This window comes from Camponotus floridanus, unplaced genomic scaffold (genome assembly GCF_003227725.1).
Source record: "Camponotus floridanus strain SB8 unplaced genomic scaffold, Cflo_v7.5 scaffold52, whole genome shotgun sequence".
Classification (NCBI taxonomy): Eukaryota; Metazoa; Arthropoda; class Insecta; order Hymenoptera; family Formicidae; genus Camponotus; species Camponotus floridanus.
The window spans coordinates 790,499-809,954 of record NW_020229681.1 but is presented as its reverse complement, the minus strand read 5'-3'; the positions used below and the strand labels follow the sequence as shown (position 1 = coordinate 809,954).

The 19,456-nt window shown below is 30.7% G+C and overlaps 4 protein-coding genes across 6 annotated transcripts; 1 reads left to right on the top strand and 3 right to left on the bottom strand.

Moving 5' to 3' along the window:
* Positions 1–356: 356 nt before the first annotated feature.
* Positions 357–7,387, bottom strand: LOC105252862 (mitogen-activated protein kinase p38a). Of its 3 annotated transcripts, none has more exons than XM_025412547.1 (10): positions 7,339–7,387; positions 3,407–3,536; positions 3,264–3,322; positions 3,038–3,179; positions 2,798–2,960; positions 2,595–2,666; positions 2,041–2,120; positions 885–963; positions 624–797; positions 357–547 (listed from the first exon to the last, which is right to left on the bottom strand). In XM_025412547.1, exons 2-10 carry the CDS (start codon positions 3,431–3,433, stop codon positions 468–470), a joined length of 876 nt encoding a protein of 291 aa, XP_025268332.1. In that variant the 5' UTR covers positions 3,434–3,536; positions 7,339–7,387; the 3' UTR covers positions 357–467. The 3 variants fall into 3 exon arrangements, with proteins under 3 accessions (XP_025268332.1, XP_011258787.1, XP_011258788.1); XM_011260485.3 differs by lacking the exon at positions 7,339–7,387 and adding an exon at positions 4,265–4,428; XM_011260486.3 differs by lacking the exons at positions 2,041–2,120; positions 7,339–7,387 and adding exons at positions 1,374–1,453; positions 4,265–4,618 and having other exon boundaries at positions 358–547.
* A 1,703-nt stretch (positions 7,388–9,090) lies between these two features.
* On the top strand, positions 9,091–11,555 carry LOC105252861 (ATPase ASNA1 homolog). Its single transcript, XM_011260484.3, has 6 exons — positions 9,091–9,448; positions 9,759–9,967; positions 10,252–10,354; positions 10,496–10,646; positions 10,748–11,056; positions 11,250–11,555. Exons 1-6 carry the CDS (start codon positions 9,330–9,332, stop codon positions 11,367–11,369), a joined length of 1,011 nt encoding a protein of 336 aa, XP_011258786.2. The 5' UTR covers positions 9,091–9,329; the 3' UTR covers positions 11,370–11,555.
* A 165-nt stretch (positions 11,556–11,720) lies between these two features.
* Positions 11,721–13,837, bottom strand: LOC105252438 (2-amino-3-ketobutyrate coenzyme A ligase, mitochondrial). The gene is made up of 7 exons (XM_025412558.1): positions 13,619–13,837; positions 13,338–13,528; positions 12,914–13,200; positions 12,628–12,834; positions 12,352–12,544; positions 12,045–12,222; positions 11,721–11,901 (listed from the first exon to the last, which is right to left on the bottom strand). The coding sequence occupies exons 1-7, from the start codon at positions 13,638–13,640 to the stop codon at positions 11,747–11,749; spliced, it is 1,233 nt and encodes a 410-aa protein (XP_025268343.1). The 5' UTR covers positions 13,641–13,837; the 3' UTR covers positions 11,721–11,746.
* Positions 13,838–15,878: 2,041 nt separating this feature from the next.
* Positions 15,879–18,701, bottom strand: LOC105252860 (nicalin). The gene is made up of 7 exons (XM_011260483.3): positions 18,161–18,701; positions 17,894–18,081; positions 17,483–17,812; positions 17,182–17,391; positions 16,636–17,040; positions 16,188–16,408; positions 15,879–16,085 (listed from the first exon to the last, which is right to left on the bottom strand). The coding sequence occupies exons 1-7, from the start codon at positions 18,333–18,335 to the stop codon at positions 15,947–15,949; spliced, it is 1,668 nt and encodes a 555-aa protein (XP_011258785.1). The 5' UTR covers positions 18,336–18,701; the 3' UTR covers positions 15,879–15,946.
* Between the last annotated feature and the right edge of the window lie 755 nt (positions 18,702–19,456).

Here is a 19,456-nt window from a genome sequence, read left to right as displayed (position 1 = left end):
TATATTTTGATAAATTAATTTGATAACAATTTCTCTTCTTAGATTAGAAGAAATATCTGATAAAATAACTAAAAAAATTTATACACAAACATATTGTTGTGTAAGAATAGACATTATTGATAAACTGGTATTCAATTAATAATTAAATTAAGCAATTAAACAATAAATGTGTTCTCTTTTTTAACAAAAATATACATTCTATCCTCTAGATAGATAAACCTGAATAGCTAACAAAATATTATCTATTAAATTATGTACATTGTGGTTTTTTAGCAATTGTGTATGCATTGTGTGTGTATATATGTATGTGTGTGTGTGTGTGTATACACACACACACACACACACACACACACATATATATATATATATATATCTTATTCATGATATTATTTATTCCATGTTAATCTTTATATCATACTCTATATCTTACTGTATTTAAATCCATCACTCACGCTATGAATGTACTCTTAAGAAGTCGTTTCAATTGTTGAAGACAACGTGGATAGCTGCTGTGGAACAAAGTTTACAACTTCATGGTATACAAGTTCTGCAAGTAAGAATGCTAGTTATTCAAAATGTAAATATTTTAGATTAAAATAAAAAAAGTAACAAAGATCTATTACCTTTCCATTTTTCTACTGGTAGATCCATATCCTCAAAACTTTGATCATATGGTAGAGAAATAGGTTCATCAGTTGGATCTGCGTATTGTGCAAGATATGGATGTGCTAAAGCCTGTTCAGCAGTAATCCTTTTTTCTGCATCCAATTCCAACATTAATTCCAATAAATCGATAGCTAAATGGAAATACAATACAATTCTACTTACTCATTCAATACATATATCAATATACATTTCTAACAATACAAGCATTTTGCATTTACCTAAAGGATTAGCTCCACGAAATACGTCTTTGAAATTTTTTTTCTTCAATGGTGGTAAACTCTGAATATAATTTCTAGCCTACAACAATAATTAAAAATTCCAATAAAAAAATCATGGCATTTTTTAAATTTAGATGTAACTCTATGCTCTGTACTCTCTGCAATTCTCTGTACTCTCTATGCAATTTGTACTCCTTATGTATTATATGTACTGTAAAGTGTATACATTTTTTTATAAAATTTCTATATAAAACATCCTAAAAGTTTTATAAATGAAAATTTTTATAATATAATATATTTTTATAAATTTTACATTTTAACATCAAATACAATATAATACAATACAATACTACATATGAAATCAAAATGTATAAAAATTATCTTTATAAAGAAATAAAAATACATATTTTGAAAAGCTACACATTTTGAAAAATGAAATCTAATATTATATGCTATCACATTAAATTGCATAAAAAAATACAAATTTACCTCTTGGCTAGTAACTTTGCTTAATGTTTCCTCTGTGGGTGTGCCACAGAGCACTAACACTCGTGTTAGGTGATCAATGTCTGCTTATGGTTAAGGTATGTTTAAAAAGCAATATTAAAATTAGATATGACAACTAAATAGTAATTTTAATAGTGCTAAATATACAATCATTTTCATAAATTATAAGTTATCATGCACATTTAGAATAAGCTACATGTTATAAAGCAGTGAAAATTAATTCAAATATTGAATATACAAAAGAAATAACTTTATAACAATATATACTTTTTAAATTTTTCTATGTATAAATATAATAATATACCAATACATATAAATATATATATCTTAACCCATATATACCTTAACCCATTATTATATATCTATAATAATTAAATATAATTATAATTTATCAAAATGCTGGGATTTATTACTATAGAATTTTGTATAAAATATTATACATAAAAGTAATTTATCGAATTTGCCAAGATTATAATATTTATACTTATTTTACATGTTAATAAAATAAGAAAAGGGATATAATAATAGAGAGAAAATGCAACTCACTATCTAAAATACTACCTAAAATACATATATAAAACGTGCACAAATTCATAACCATGCTATATATCCATGAAGTAACCAACATGGAATAACTAAAACAACTTACCGATTCTGACGATATTTTTTTCATAAACTCGTCTCGTGGAGTACCCAAAATTTCCATAATTAAGTTCAATTGATGAATATCTGCTCTTGCTAAGGCTCCACTATATTTCTCTTCAAAGACAATAAATATCCCTTTTATAAAATATTTCTTATTACATATAAAAGCAATATGCTACAAATATACTTTAAATGTGTCATTCAAATTTGTGTATACAGAATCTTTATTACATTTTATTCAATCTGCAGACAGCTTACAAGTGATGCAAAATATGAGTGGCTTTCTAAAAGCATATTAAGCAAAGTATGCTGTGTATTAGCTTTAACAATTTAATGCAATAATGGGATATTAGCTATTATAGACCCTTAGCAAAAAGCATTTACGAAAGAACATTTCAGGCAAAACAGACGGAAGTAATACCAAGGCTAATTAATGATCTCGTGTTAAAAACATAAAATATACATCTATTGTATGATTTATGGGAAAAATATATCAATGTGGAAAATATTGGATATTAGTAATACAGCAAAATTTGTCAAGAATGACTCAAAGGATACGATCTGTTCCAGGAAATAGTGTTCTTCCAGTTAATAGCTCTGCCATAATACATCCTACTGACCAAATGTCGACTAAAAAAAAATATATATATGTATATAGTATTATAGCATGTATATAGTATTATAATAATTTTGTATCTTTCCTTTAAAATAAGATAAATAATGTGTTCTTTCACGCTAACTTTTATCGATATAATTCTGACCTGTTTGATTGTAATGCATCCAATTAAGCATAATTTCGGGTGCTCTATACCATCTAGTGGCAACATAACCAGTCATCTCATTTTCTGTAGGTCTGGCTAAGCCAAAGTCCAATATTTTCAATTCGCAATCCTCATTGACTGCTATGTTAGATGGTTTCAAATCCTATCCAGTAGATTTATGAGAAATTGATGTTTTATACTTTTATTTTCTATATAAATGCATGTAATACATTATCATACCCTATGTATAATTCCTGCAGAATGAATATACTTCAAGCCACGAAGTATTTGATAGACAAGAAATTGCACATGATCATCAGAAAGTTTTTGTGTTCTGACAATATTGTTTAAATCAGCGCCCATTAAATGTGTGACTAAGTATCTGTGTGAATACATATATATGTATAAATAAAATATAAAATTAGGTAAACTAAAGTTAATTTTTCATATGTCGAGCAATACCCACACATGTTGAAAATCTTCCAAAGACGAAGATGGATGAAATACATCTAGCAATCCTATCACCTACAATCACATGCATATTTAAGACTGATTAGAAATGTAAAGAGATTGAATAATAAAGATCTCTTTATAATTGTGTTTACTCACGTTTTCATGATTCATGTGTTTTAGCATACGTAACTCCCTGTATGTCCGTTTTGCATGTACAGCTGATTGAAATGGTCTGGCTAACTTTTTAATCGCCACTTTTTGTCCGGTAGTCGTGTCAACGGCTGAACTGAAATATACATATATCTTTTTTCAAAAAAGCAGCGTGAATTCTAGTCACGTTTCTCCACCGACACATTGTGATAAGTATTACGTTATAATTTGCAAAATAATGATTACACATTTCAACATTTTTATAAAAAAAAAAAAAAATAACAATATAACTCATTGTCAGACGAAACTAATCTATTTTAAGAAATAAAATTATGCATTTATTTTTCAATCGTTTCACTATTTGACAAACATCATTATTGTAGGCTGTTTCCAAATTTATTCTATTTTCGCGAAAATGCGAGAAAACGCATGCGCGATTCCTCGAAATTTAACGCATTTCCGACAATAATTATAGCCGGGCTGTTCTTCACGATAGAAAATAATCGTGCGATGACAACGTCTCGTCATTTTACGCAAGAAATATTGTAAATGTCAAGGTCGCAATCGGGGTTCACGATATATGTAACGGAACATCTCTCGTCCCGACAATTTTCACAGACGTCAAACAACTGAGTTCGAGTGTCATCGTCAGCTGACGAGCCGGAGAAACACGTTAGATTTTTTTTGATAAAAAAAAACCGTCTAAAGAATATCAATGAAGTTGAGAATATATTTAAAAATTATTTCCGCGATACCCTCCGAATGTTTTTCCTAGTGAACCTCTGGCAAAATTTTCGACGTAGAACGAGCCAAAATCTGTCCGCGCGCAAACTATTATGTATTACGTCGATTATTATCGCTCACCAGACTTGTCCGTAAGCTCCTGAGCCCACGGGGGTGAGCAATTGATATCGCTCCGGTACCTCCCATTCCGTCCTGTTGATCTCGATTTTGTGAAACTGCGGCATTCTATACTCTAGCGTTTTACAATGTCCACTGTTCGCTCGTAACAAGAAAATACGACGTAACTAGCCTCCACTTGTGTTCACCACTTCGACGCAAGATTATTGCACGTAACACTTCATTTCCAAATTAATCGTACACCGTGTATAACCGTGCGTATCACTACGAGTTTCTCACGTATAGCCATACTGATCGGAGCCAGATACATATGATTAGCTTCCTCCTCCGCTGCCTCTTTAACCTAACCTAGCCTAACCTATCCACGATTCTATCGATTGACGCCAGAGAGAAGACTGAGAGATGTCATGGCGCGCTTTTAGGTGATCCCTGGAAGCGATACTCCCTCTATGAACATTAAAAACATGGACACGAACTACAAAAGCAATGTCCACGAATGTTTTCAGAGGGTAACATATATGTCCCTCTGATAATATATAAATAATATAAATAAAATAAATAAATAAATACATAATATAAGTATATAATAATTTAATTAATAATATAAATAATTTAATTAATATAATAATTTAATAAATAATATAAATAATTTAATTAATAATAATTTATTATATAATTTATTATATAAAAATATGTTATTAGTAAAATATGTTAATTAGTATGTTCTCTCTTTTCACGCTATTATTTATATTATATATTTATATATTTATATTTATATTATATACTTATATTATGTATTTATTTATTTATGTGGCTCCATGATAAATTGTTTAATAAATAATTAATTTTACTTAATAAATTAAAATACTTGTATAATTTAATACTCCGCGTTAATGCATATTTTATAATATATAAAATATTTCAGCAACAAATTATCGATAACACGGTGTTCGACTTTGGCAATATAAAATATAAACAGTAGCGCGCTACATTATGGTTTTGTCATCATTCGCACAGTGACTTTCGAATAATAAAATAATGATGAGAAACGCTTCATATATTGTAATTTTTGTACTAAACACTATTACGATTAGTATCGAAACATAATTTGCTATAAATATTAATAATTAAAAATTAATTAACTTTTAATAAACGACATAAAACTGTATCGCAATGATAAATATTTATCGAATCGTAATCATTCATTTTACTGCGAATAAAAATTGAAATAGGGGATACATGAAAGAGAACAAGAGAATTAAATATATTATGATTTTTTGATCATATTGATGCTTATTATAATGATTATTCCCTTAACAATATTAGAATTAAATATATTTCGATCAATGCTTTAAATATTCTCAATTCTTGTTAATTAAACAATATACAATTTAGAAAATCGATAAAATGATAGGAATACAAAATATTAAATAATCACTTCGATCATTGTAATCTCTTTATACGGACAATAATTATTATTTTAATACTTAGAGTCAAATATATTTCACCCATGTTACTTTATCATATTATAAAAATATTATATTAAGCATAAAAGTATTATATTGATATGAAAATATGAGATAATATAATAAAAATTATAATAAAAATATATAAAAATAATGTTAGCTATATTAAAATGGAACATATGAATTCTTTATATATTATATAAAAGAAAAGACTTAAAATATTTTGCAACATTTATATTTTTCGAATCTTCGCGATTGAATAATTTATTTACTATCAATTTATATACATAAGTATTTTGTTATACTCTAGTGCTACCGGCATTTCGTGCACATAGCACGGAACAAAACCAGAAATTGTGCACATTATATTATTACCCTCTGAGAACATTCATGGACATTGGTTCATGTCCACGATTTTCATAGAGGGAGCATGGGGACGTAAGAAATACTGGACAGAGTGTATTGCTGCGTGAGTGAAGCTCAAAGGGTGAGGGGAAAGAAATGTCTACTGCAACGGAATATGAAGCATGTAAGATGGCGACGGATATTAATTTCACGGAGTATGATATTTTTTAATTTCTTAATATTCAAAAATGATTCGGAATAACACAGCAATTTCAGATGATAGATGATTTCACGGAATCTCTCATATTTTATTCGATTTACGTCCGTGCGACGTGAAAATAGACGCTAAATCTGATGCATCTAAGATGGCCGCGACAATAAACCCCTTACCCCTCAGATTTCACTCCCCTCGTCTAAAAGAGTACTTTATGCTCTGTCCAGTATTTCTTACGTCCATGATTTATATAGATTCAAAATACATGTACAAAAAAATATTAATTAATCACATCAGCGGTTGAGTCCTTCGAATGCGACCATATTATTTGTACTAGACGAATTATTGATTGATTTTTCCATGCGTATATACTTTACGAATTTTTCGTATATACGACTCACGTGGTGGCCAATCAATTTCCTGCTTCGGCCAAAATAAAATAGCGAGAGATGATTGGCTGGAGGCATTAAAGGTACCTTTATATGGCAGCATCGGGAGCGTCCCATTTGACGTTGCAATTGATCAATTAAGGTGCAATTTCATTGACGCTAGAAACCAGCGGCAAATTAAAATAGACTTTCTCTAGATTTGGCGTCAATAAAATAAAGTTCAACAGTTTCAACTTTTTCAGTGTGTAAAGGTGCGGCCTCATTGACGCTAAAAAGTAGCGTCAATCATTGGTTGAACAAGGAGGTAAGTATAGTTGCTTCATTGTTCAACCAATGGTTGACGCTACTTTTTAGCGTTAATGAGGCCGCATCTTAAAGCGGCCTTTTCATTGACGCTACTTTTTAGCGTCAATGAAATTGCACCTTAACAGTTGGCAGCCCTACGAGATAGGCTGTGCAGCACTGCGCGTATATAAAATAAATTTGAAATCGCTTCTAGCCTAACCATCTTCACGCGATCGACTTTATTTGAATTGCACGGCATTGCATCGAATTATGATGCGGCGCCGATTTGTTCGAACGTAATTCGGGACATCGCGATACTGTATAAGCGTCGAATGAGCACGAATTGTCACGCAAATATGATAAATCACATCTACTCACCGTTCACCGGCTGTTCCACAGGCCGCTCCACTCGCTCGCCTCGGGACATCCCATTCCGATCTTAATGCACACGATATCATCAACGCGAACGCGCGACACTTTATTCGGCACTCCCGATATTCGCTCGCATCCGATAATCATCATCAAGGGCGCAAATAACGCGACGCGACTTCACTCCATCTTCGCGATCGCGCTATCACTGAACTGTGAAAAATAGCTGTCGCGCACTTTCACCGACATATTATGAAAGTCGCGTGATCATCCTTGGACACTTTCGACGCTCTTTCACTCGCGATATTCGTTTAAAAACGGTTAAAAGACGCGAAAAATGTGGACGTACGACGATCCGTGTAACTGCGTATGACTCCGATTCACGTATGACGCATATGACGTAGCAGTCACGCGCTAACATGGCGGCCGAACCAGTGCGCATTCGTTTCTGCGCACTGGTTCGGCCGCCATGTTGGCGCGTGACTGTACGTCATACGCGTCATAGCTACGTCATACGCGTCATACGTGAATCGGAGTCATACGCAGTTACACGGATCGTCGTACGTCCGCATTTTTCGCGTCTTTTAACCGTTTTTAAACGAATATCGCGAGTGAAAGAGCGTCGAAAGTGTCCAAGGATGATCACGCGACTTTCATAATATGTCGGTGAAAGTGCGCGACAGCTATTTTTCACAGTTCAGTGATAGCGCGATCGCGAAGATAGAGCGAAGTCGCGTCGCGTTATTTGCGCCCTTGATGATGATTATCGGATGCGAGCGAATATCGGGAGTGCCGAATAAAGTGTCGCACGTTCGCGTTGATGATATCGTGTGAGTTTGTGTGCATCAAGATCGGAATGGGACGTCCCGAGGCGAGCGAGTGGTGCGGCCTATGGAACAGTCGGTGAACGGTGAGTAAATGTGATTTATCATATTTGCGTGACAATTCGTGCTCATTCGACGCTTATACAGTATCGCGATGTCCTGAATTACGTTCGAACAAATCGGCGCCGCATCATAATTCGATGTGATGCCGTGCAATTCAAATAAAGTCGATCGCGTGAAGATGGTTAGGCTAGAAGCGATTTCAAATTTATTTTATATACGCGCAGTGCTGCACAGCCTATCTCGTAGGGCTGCCAACTGTTAAATTTTTTCGATCTAACCTAACCTAACCTAACCTCTCAGTGCTTTGGATGTCGATGTAAACATAAGCGTATGCTGCCTGGATTTTATTATGCTTTCAAAAATAATATTTAATTATTTCATTAGTGTATTACATTTTATTACGTAGTATATTAATCGTATTAAATGTGCGATGTACAGTTTTACACATTTTAATGAGAAGCATGGACGTAAGAAATACTGGACAGAGTGTATTGCTGCGTGAGTGAAGCTCAAAGGGTGAGGGGAAAGAAATGTCTACTGCAACGGAATATGAGGCATGTAAGATGGCGACGGATATTAATTTCACGGAGTGTGATATTTTTGAATTTCTTAATATTCAAAAATGATTCGGAATAACACAGCAATTTCAGATGATAGATGATTTCACGGAATCTCTCATATTTTATTCGATTTACGTCCGTGCGACGTGAAAATAGACGCTAAATCTGATGCATTTAAGATGGTCGCGACAATAAACCCCTTACCCCTCAGATTTCATTCCCCTCGTCTAAAAGAGTACTTTATGCTCTGTCCAGTATTTCTTACGTCCATGAGAGGGAGCATCGCTTTCAGGGATCACCTAAAAGCAGGTCATGACATCTCTCAGTCTTCTCTCTGTTACGAGTGGGGAAAGAGTGTAGAAGGTGCAATTAGAGTGTTCAGGTCTTGAAGTCTTGACACTTCTCTGGTTGTTGTGCCACGTTGTGCGCGAGACTTTAGTCTGAAATCGTGCGTCTTTTTCGCATCTCGCCTCGTGCATCGGCGTGACGATTAGAAAAAGTTACGTGTTTCCCTTCCGCGAAGTTCGCATCGTCACCGTCGCGACAGACAAGCATGGCCGAGAACAATGCGATGGAGGAATTCGAGCCCTCCATCAAAAACGTGATCGAGCAACGTTCCTTACGATGGATATTCGTGGGCGGCAAAGGCGGAGTCGGAAAAACAACTTGCAGGTACACATAACCTGGAAAAAAAGTCATATGTCAGCAACACTTGAATAAGATGAATCATTAAAAGTACCATATAATGATATAAGTATAATATTCATTTTTTTAATGTGTAAATACTTTATTTGTAAATAATTACGTTGATGTGACAAAAAATATTTGCTCTTTCTCTCTGTGTCTAGACGAATATAAAATTTGATTAATGAAATAATTGGATTTTATTAAAAAAATGTAACTTGTGTCATAAATATTTTTATTGACTTGTTTAATTAAAAAGAAAATGATAAACAATAATAATTTAATTTTCATTTTACAGTTGTTCTCTGGCGGTACAATTATCCAAAGTTAGAGAGAGTGTACTTATCATATCCACAGATCCGGCGCATAATATTTCCGATGCATTTGATCAGAAATTTAGTAAAGTACCTACAAAAGTCAAGGGTTTCGATAACTTGTTTGCCATGGAGATCGATCCAAATGTTGGTATTACGGAATTGCCAGAGGAATACTTTGACAGCGAAGGAGGTTTGTTTTCAAAATAACCTTATTTTAATATATTTATAAGTCTTTAGAGAAATTTTTATTATATAATGATTATTATAGATATAACAGTAAAGTACAGTAATATAACATGGATTATGATAACTATATAACTATATATGATGCTATAATAATTGTTACATATGAAGTAAAAAAAATTAAATTATATATATAAAACTAAATTTAATATATAAGTATCTGGATTTTTTCTAAATATTCTGCAAAATTTATTTTTAAACATTTTTAAAAATGTTTTGTTTTTATTATAGTTTCAGGAGGGGAAGCAATGAGATTAAGCAAAAATGTTATGCAAGAAATTGTTGGTGCATTTCCTGGCATAGACGAGGCAATGAGTTATGCAGAAGTTATGAAGTAAATTTACACACTCATATTTCTCACTATAAAATACTAAAGAAAACGATCTTCCTTTATAATCAATTAAAACTACAGATGCATTTTTGAATTTTTTTTATTCTTTTTATTCTTAATTATCTATCTTGTGAATATCTTTAGGCTTGTGAAAGGAATGAATTTCTCCGTTGTGGTTTTTGATACTGCACCTACTGGACATACTCTAAGGTTACTATCATTTCCACAAGTGGTTGAAAAAGGATTGGGGAAATTAATGCGTTTGAAAATGAAGATTAGTCCTTTCATTACACAGGTTAGATACTTAATTCATACAGTACTTTATCTGCATTTAATACATATCAAATGTATCATGTTGTATTCTCTGATTTATATTAAAAAAAGTTTTTATTCTAGATAAGTTCATTGTTGGGCTTGGCAGAGTTTAATGTAGATACATTTTCCAATAAGATGGAGGAAATGCTTGCTGTCATTCGACAAGTTAATGAACAGTTTAGAAATCCTGATCAAACAACTTTTATATGTGTCTGTATAGCAGAATTTCTGTCATTATATGAAACGGAACGACTTGTACAAGAATTAACAAAATATGATATTGACACTCATAATATCATAGTGAACCAACTGTTATTCTTGAAAGAAGGAGATACTCCTTGTCGGCTTTGTCTCGCAAGGCATAAAATTCAAGATAAATATCTAGATCAGGTAATTAATTTAAGATATAAATTGCAATATATATGATATTGCAATTTGTATTTTTTTAACATTTCAATACAATATCTTATATTTATTTCACTCAAATGCGCAAATATATAAGAAAGATAAAAGTATATAAGAAAGATAAAATTATATAAGAAAGATAAAATTCCTAAAATAAGTTAAACTTCTTTTTCCTAAGATATTAGATCTTTATGAGGACTTCCATATCACACGGCTTCCTTTATTGGAAAGAGAAGTACGCGGAGCTCAACAGGTCAGGGAATTTTCGGAAAATCTTGTTAAACCATACAAGCCTTAGCATTTATGTAATTAATGATTAATAATACAATATACACTTTACACTTAATTCGAAGTTTTTATACACTTGCAATTCCGCGTGTTGGAAATTTGTATAAAGAAAGCTGAATCTTAATTATATTGCTCGATGTTTGTTATTATATATGTTAATAAATTCAGTACTGCATTCATTTGCACGTACTATGTATTTGCAATATTTAATTTATACAAATTAGCTTAGAGCATATATATATATATATATATATATATATATATATATATATATAAATGAAAAAAAAATTAATATTAGAAATGAAATATATATGTATATTAATCATACAATTTTTATTATATTTTATTATATTTAATTTTTATTATATATCGTCAAAAACATATTTATTAAATCACTGCAAGTTCTTTTCCAATTTCTATGAAAGCGTTCACAGCATGGTTTATATCTTCGATCGAATGTGCTGCGCTAATTTGAACACGTATTCTCGCTTCGTCTTTTGGTACTACAGGATAGCTGAATGCAATAACGTAAATTCCTTTTTCTGTAAGAAACATTTCTGCTCAGTGCGATAAAATAAGATATAAAATTTTTAAAAAGAATAGCTCTGTTGTATATTATATATTCTATATGTTTCTTTTTAAGATTTTCTCAGTTATTCTCAGTTATTTATAAGAAGATATATACCCATCATTTTATCTGCAAATGTTGTTGCTAATTTTGCATCACCTAACATAATAGGACAAATAGGATGATTATCACCGATGATAACAAAGCCAGCTTTGATCATTGCATTTCTAAAATGTTCTGTATTGATTATTAAACAGTCCGAAAATCTTGTACTATCTGCTATAAGGTCCATTGCCTGTTAATAACATTTAAATCGCCTACAGTTTAATATCATTATATATTTCTGTTAAGGTCTTTTTCCTTGTTACTGCATACACTATTTATGAGATTACTAATTATTCAAACATATAAGATAATACTTTACCTTACTTCCTATTGCAATTGCAACTGGAGGCATTGAGTTCGAAAACAAATATGGTCTACTTTTTTGTCTTAACAAACTGACAATTTCTTTTTTACTAGTTGTATAACCACCTTTTGCTCCTCCAAGAGCTTTTCCTAATGTAGAATTGATGATATCGATACTTCCCAGACAGCCAAAATAGTCTTCTGTACCTCTGAATTGAGATAAAATTAAATTGAGAAGTTGATGTTATAGATAACAAATAAATAACTATATGTAAATTTTTCTAGAATATACCTGCCAGTTTTGCCAAAGAATCCAGTAGCATGACAATCATCCATAAACGTAATAGCATTGTACTTTTGGGCAAGTTCGATTATTTTCGGCAATGGTGCAACGGTACCATCCATGGAGAATACTCCATCAGTTGCTATAAGGCGTAAACGTGCCGATTTGCTTTCTTGAAGCTTACTTTCCAAATCCATCATATCTCTGTGCTTGTATCTTTACATTACAAATAAAAAAAAATTTTATAATTTTTTGTGTGAGAGTGCAACAAGTTAAAAAATTTACAACAGATCACCTGTATTTCTTCGCTTTGCACAATCGCACTCCATCAATAATAGATGCATGATTTAATTCATCACTTATTACAGCATCATCAGCAGTTAATAGAGTATTAAAAATACCGGCATTCGCGGCGAAACAGGATGTGTAAAGTATCGTATCTTCTTTCCCATGGAATCTAGCAATCTTCTCTTCTAATTCAACATGTATTTCCTGCGTTCCACATATAGATCTTACAGAGCTTAAACCGGCGCCGTATTTATCCAAGGCAATTTTCCCCGCATTAATAATATCCTTGTTATTCTGTTACATTGGAATTTTAAAGAGATCTCATCTTACGCACATACTAAGCTTTATTTTAATGTTTATAAAATATAAAGCCACATTGTGTGCTTTAACATTGACTTTAATTTATTGTTAAATTTAAAATTTTATCTTACCGCAAGACCCAGATAATCGTTCGCGCAAAAATTTAGCATCTTCTTCCCATTTGATAAAGTGATCCTTGTTCCTTGAGGTGAAGCAATTATGTGTTCGCTTTTCCATGTACCAGCTTGTGCTATCGCTGCCAATTCGGGTTCTATGTAAGCAGCCAAAGAATTTAATGTCCGGCTGATATTCCATCTAATATCTGGAAATTATATTCGAAAAAATGTTTCTTTACACGATCATTTTAAACAATATTATTTTATAAATGACACTAATCGCAGAAGAAACATACCTCTTCTAAAATTTTTGTACATATTGCAAAATTATTTACTACTTTGTACCTCAAATGATGCCGAGAAATCACTGATTTTTAACTGATGATAAATACGCAGTTACTTGGTCAAGTTGAAGTAGTCTAACCGGTTTTACACTTAGAAATGTAGTAATATACATTCTTGATGTAATTGTTACACAATCTATTTATAAAAGTCGGCAAAAATTAAATTCTAATGGTAAACATATTTATAATGCAAATTTAATTCAACCATTTTTTAAAATATATGTATCTATATATTATTGACATTGATGAAAATTATAATTGTATAATTAAATGTTCAAATTGTATAATTCTATATTATAATTTACAATATGTTGCATGCATTTATAATTTATTAAAATAATATAATTTATTATTTATCAAAATTTATATGTTGCATGCATTTAAATTTATTATCCTTCTCTAAGAAAGGCATGTTATTGACATTGCCTCTTTTCCGCGATGATTGGTTATTGGTCATCAATAGTAATTTGCTGAGTGACTTGCTTCATTCGTGTCGTTTGACAATTTGACAGTTTGACAGGTTGACTGTTACGTTAAGGAAAGAAGAAATATAAAATAAATTAAAGTTAAAGAGAAAAAGGGTGGAAAGACAAATAGAGAAAAGGCATTATATATATATATATATATATATATATATATATATATATATATATAAAATAGCTCAATAGCGCGCGCCTGTGTTGTTCTAGTTTATTAAAATTTATATTTTTTAGTTCAATCTTTTTTTAATGTTATTTCAGGAGCCATCTTTCTAAATGGTTTATATATATATATATATATATATATATATATATATATATATATATATAGCATATTACTAATTTCTAAGAAATGTATGATGTTTTCAAGTTTAAAATCTTATATTAATGCGATCGATATATTTTGTATTATAATTTGTTCTGTATATTTCACTCCTTTCTGTATAATTGCATTAAAAATTTCTGAAATTTCTATTTACATTTATATTTTTTCTTGCCTATTACAAGATATTCTTATGTATTTAACTAATTACTATCATATTTCTTAATTTCTATAAAAAAATTAAGAAATATAATATTCAAATTATAAACGATATTTATCAAAACATATTTATTTTGTTTATTAAATAATATTTAAATGATTTATATTGTCACAATTAATTCACATGATAAATTTTTATATTTGTATTAAAAGATTTAAAATAGAAAATTTATAAATAGGAAAATTATTAAGAAAAAATTTTATATAATGCAATTCAATCAAAAAGAAAGTTTTATACTAAATTTCAAAATAAAAAAGTTTTACATTTTTTCTTGAAAATACAATTACACTAACATTTAAAATCCATTAAAAATTAATTGAAAGCAATAAATCGAAGCACTTTCTTCTTGGTTGTACCTATTAAAATATGCATTCTACAGTAGTAGTATATATTATATATTATTTTACCAGATCTGCAATGTATGTATGCATATGTGTGAAATTGTTCTTTCTGTAAACATATTTTTCTATGTATTTTTCTATATAAAGAATATATACATTAGATGAGATAATTTATAAAGGTATATTAGTCACGTGAGGTCAGAGAATTTTATTCATTATTTTGTTTAATTATTTAAAAAATTGAGCTCATTTCTAAATTGTTATAGAATGTAAAAATCAGTGAGTATTTTTAAAACACCTTTAATATAAACTTAAAATCTAATTTCTAAATATATCTAAATATTAAATTTTATATTTATTTATATTTTTGCACATAATATAAATTCCTTAATTTACATTGTTATTTGCATTCTGGTATCTCACTATTTGGTCGATCATATATAATTAATCTTAATTATGCTTGGCCTTAATCTGTTTTTTTATATGTTTAATTAGAGTTTCATTAGAAAAAAAACACTTATTTGCACGAAAATTTTTTTTTCTTTAATGTTAAATTATCATTATTGCTGGAAAAGGTTAAGAAAGGATGACAACATATAATTAAGTATTATAAATACTTAATTTATGTAATTATTTTATAATTAAAAATTTGTCAAACAAATATACAACACACAAACAGACACTTGTATTTGTCAAAAATTATTTATCTTTGACAGATACCTAAATATAATCATCAATTAATAATCATTTTAAAGTACTTACACAATATCTTGGAGGAAATGTATTATCTATAAGAATCCTAGAATTTTAATATCTTTTTACAATATAGAATATTGCGATGTAGATTAATTTTACTGTTTAGTATTATTAATCAATTGATCCAAAAAAATTGCTTTTGTTTATAAATGTAAAATAAGATTAAGATGTTTTATTCTTTGCAGAAAGCTTTGTTGCCAGAGAATAAACATGTGAAAAATTATGCACAATCATGTATAATATTCCTAAATACAAAACTATGCCAATTGTAAGGAAGAGATCAAACACAGCTGGCTTTACACTGTAATAAAATGAAAATAATTATATAACAATAATCAATATTTTATACACTGTATATTACAAACACATATATGTGTATAAAAAAGAAATGATTATATTTTACCTATATACATTTAGAGTTGCTTTTGCAACATCATAGAATACAAATTCTGGATCTCGCTTATCAGGAATATGGAAAGTAACTTTAATATCTCCCAAATATCTTGCCATTGCTTCTTTCAATGTACCAACTAGTAAATTGTATTTATCTGTTAGTAATGATGCAGCTCTTGGTTGAGAAGCAAAATAATTAAACCATAAAGACAGTGACTCTTTCGATACATCCTATAAAGAAAGATTTTGACGTAAAAATTGATTTGTAGATATACAGTGTGTAAACATTATTCACATTAATATTTAAATCATTAATAAAACACTATATACATGATATAAATAAAAATTATAACAATTTTATAATATACTCTAAGTCTCTTAATTATACACACAAATATTTCAGATGTATAGGGTATAAAAAATAATATAGCTAAGAATGCAAAAAATTTGTAACGTACCAGTGGGCCAGCAAAGATTTGACTAGAACTCAAGTTATATATATGACGTGCTAATGCTTCTGATACAACTTGAGTATGTTTGTATAATGTATCTACTTGTTCGTGATTAGCAATATCCAATATTGTAGTTCTGATTGGATTTTCATGATTTTCTAGTGTGGATAAAGTTGCAGCTGGCAATCTTCGAATACTATATCTTTCATGTTCCCAAGCTAATGTTTCTTCTGCAAGATTTATCTTTTTGTGCACTATTGTAACATTGTTGGTATTCAAAGACTTGGATACAATCATAAGTTCTTTGTGAAATAGACTACCAGACGAATTCTCTTTGGGAGGTTTTGACACATGCATAAATAAATTATCGCTCGCCGAAACTGTGTCAAGACAAATTACATAAGCTGCATCCTATAATCAAAATAAATCAGATCTTTTATAGATAAAATATAAATAATAGAATATAGATAAAATGTAATTTTATAGGTAAAATATAATAAAATTATTATTAGTCAAATTAAACATAAGTATTATTAATTGATATGGCATTACTTGTATAATAGATCCCTCAAGTCCATCCAATTGATCTTCCAACCATTTTTTACTACCTTGGTAGTTTAATTTACCAGCGCCAGTTGCAATAAACACAAGATTATATTGTGGTCTTGATCGACCAGTCGAATATAAAGCAGAAAACAGTCTTGCTATTTCTAATAACATAGCTATACCGGAAGCATTACTGTCTGCACCAAATGACAGTTCCTACAATTTCAATAAAATAAATTATGTCTAAGCACATACTAATCTTTATGAATATCAGGAATCATGATACAGAATTTAATTATAAACTTACAGGTGCTACACCAGCACTATCATAATGCGTCACTATTGCTATAGTAGGTAATTTCTCCTCAGCACCAGTTCCAGTCAATTTGCCATATAACGTGGCAACTTTAACATCTGTTTTAGGAAGTGCCTGTCCAGTGGCTACTACTACTTGATAACCACTAGCAGAAATGGAGTTATACATAGCCTCTGCTGCCGAACCAGCTTTTTCATCAGTAATAAAGCCGTCTGCAATATCATCCAGGATTGTTTGAAGATCTGGATGCCACAGTGCAAAGTATACCGGTATCATCGTCTCAGATTCATACATCATATATGCTTCTAGATTTATTATATGCTGAAATCGAAACAGTTTAATTTATTATAATATATCTTATAATATTCTATTTTATAGAGCTGTATTAATTCTATTACTCACCTCTCTTTCCTCAGCAGTAAGCTCATTCATTTTTTCAGGTAAAACAATCACCAACGCACCGGCTTTGCTCTTAATGGACTTGAAGACAGACGATGTGACATCCAGAGCCTTCGCAACAACGCAATGCCTGGAAGTGCTCCATCCAGTCAACGATCTCGCCTCCAGAGAAATAGGTGCGCTTCGGCAACCTTGCATGGAAAACAATTTCTTTTTTTGAGAACCGCATAATCTTCAGAGAAATCATCACAGACATTATTGGTTTCTTACCATGTGGGACTCCGTGCAAGTCGTACTGGTGCATACGATACACGGGGAACTCGTGCGAGGCGGCCACAGGATTAACCGGGGAGATGATGATGAAGATCGGCAGGACTATTAACAAATAGTACGGCAAGTATCCACGACACAGTTCGGCAAAACTATCGCACTCCTCCAGCCACATGTTTCCGAGGGAGCTATACTATCGGTTCAAACAGAAACGCAATTCTCTCGTCTAATTTCATTGACCTAATCCCATCGACGGATCCGCTCCTGACGTATCTTCTCGTCTGTGCAACGACCCTCTTTTCTCCTCGTCCTCGTGCCGGGGAGGTTGCGTTAGGTTGGGTTAAGTATGACTAGCTAAATGCCTGCCCAATCCCGGGGCTCATTGTTAGACATTTACGCATGTCATTATATAATTAATTAAATCCGTATTATCTACTGTTTCGATTATTTATAATACTTGCTAAAGCATTTCGGATTTTATTTTTATATCAATAGCTCTGTTTATTTCAATTGCACATCCTCTGTATTTATTTTCTTTGCTCTTTCTCCCTCTTCAAAAAATACATATGTATTTTTATCTCATATGTCAGATGATAAAAGTGCAAAAGATTGCGCGTTAGTGTAGAAAGAAAATCTTTGCATTAGCCTAATATTACATTTGTAGGACAAATTTTTTAAGCATTTTTTTGATTCGCTGCGGGATAATAATTTTTTGAATCTTTAGAAATTTTCTATCCCGCAGCCAATCAATATGCTTCAAAAATTTGTCGTACGACAAATGTAATATTAGCCTTGTCGGTAATTTGATGCAATAAAATATTTATTTTGTTATTTTTAAGACATAAAGGATCTATACATTTTCGACGATAAAACAATATAATTGATTAGGATGAGCTAAAATATTCGCGTGATTTAAATTTCTCATGTAATTATCTTCAATGCGTGCAATTATCAGTTAAAGCCGATAATGTCATCATCAATTATTAATCTCCTATCTTCGAGATTTTTTATTTTAATACATGAAAAATATCTACAAAAATATCTACTACATATATTTTTTTATTGTCCACAATGTTAAAGTGAAAAAAGATCTCGTAGCTAATAAAAACACATTAATAAATCCATAACGTTTCTGTATTTTTCAGTCACAATTGTGAGTCTAGCATGGTGATTTTACCATGGCATCAAAAAGGTGGATCGGTCATGTAGTTTTGGTTGCTCTAAAATGATGACGCTACTGTGCAAACTAAGAAAAAAAATCGTACGAAAAACAGCGGCGTGATTCCTCTCAAGATA

Excerpts from the sequence above, each read along its gene's own strand:
- LOC105252862 (XM_011260486.3), bottom strand. The coding sequence starts at position 4,368 with ATGCCGCAGTTTCACAAAATCGAGATCAACAGGACGGAATGGGAGGTA. Across the intron at positions 2,667-2,797 it reads GATGCATTACAATCAAACAG|TCGACATTTGGTCAGTAGGA; the intron begins GTCAGAATTATA and ends ATTTTTTTTTAG. Across the intron at positions 548-623 it reads ACCAGTAGAAAAATGGAAAG|AACTTGTATACCATGAAGTT; the intron begins GTAATAGATCTT and ends TCTTACTTGCAG.
- LOC105252861 (XM_011260484.3), top strand. The coding sequence starts at position 9,330 with ATGGCCGAGAACAATGCGATGGAGGAATTCGAGCCCTCCATCAAAAAC. Across the intron at positions 9,449-9,758 it reads GTCGGAAAAACAACTTGCAG|TTGTTCTCTGGCGGTACAAT; the intron begins GTACACATAACC and ends TTCATTTTACAG. Across the intron at positions 10,647-10,747 it reads TTAGTCCTTTCATTACACAG|ATAAGTTCATTGTTGGGCTT; the intron begins GTTAGATACTTA and ends TTTTTATTCTAG.
- LOC105252438 (XM_025412558.1), bottom strand. The coding sequence starts at position 13,640 with ATGTACAAAAATTTTAGAAGAG. Across the intron at positions 13,529-13,618 it reads GTACAAAAATTTTAGAAGAG|ATATTAGATGGAATATCAGC; the intron begins GTATGTTTCTTC and ends TATAATTTCCAG. Across the intron at positions 13,201-13,337 it reads ACGATTATCTGGGTCTTGCG|AATAACAAGGATATTATTAA; the intron begins GTAAGATAAAAT and ends CCAATGTAACAG.
- LOC105252860 (XM_011260483.3), bottom strand. The coding sequence starts at position 18,335 with ATGTGGCTGGAGGAGTGCGATAGTTTTGCCGAACTGTGTCGTGGATAC. Across the intron at positions 16,409-16,635 it reads AAATCTTTGCTGGCCCACTG|GATGTATCGAAAGAGTCACT; the intron begins GTACGTTACAAA and ends CTTTCTTTATAG. Across the intron at positions 16,086-16,187 it reads GCAACTCTAAATGTATATAG|TGTAAAGCCAGCTGTGTTTG; the intron begins GTAAAATATAAT and ends ATTTTATTACAG.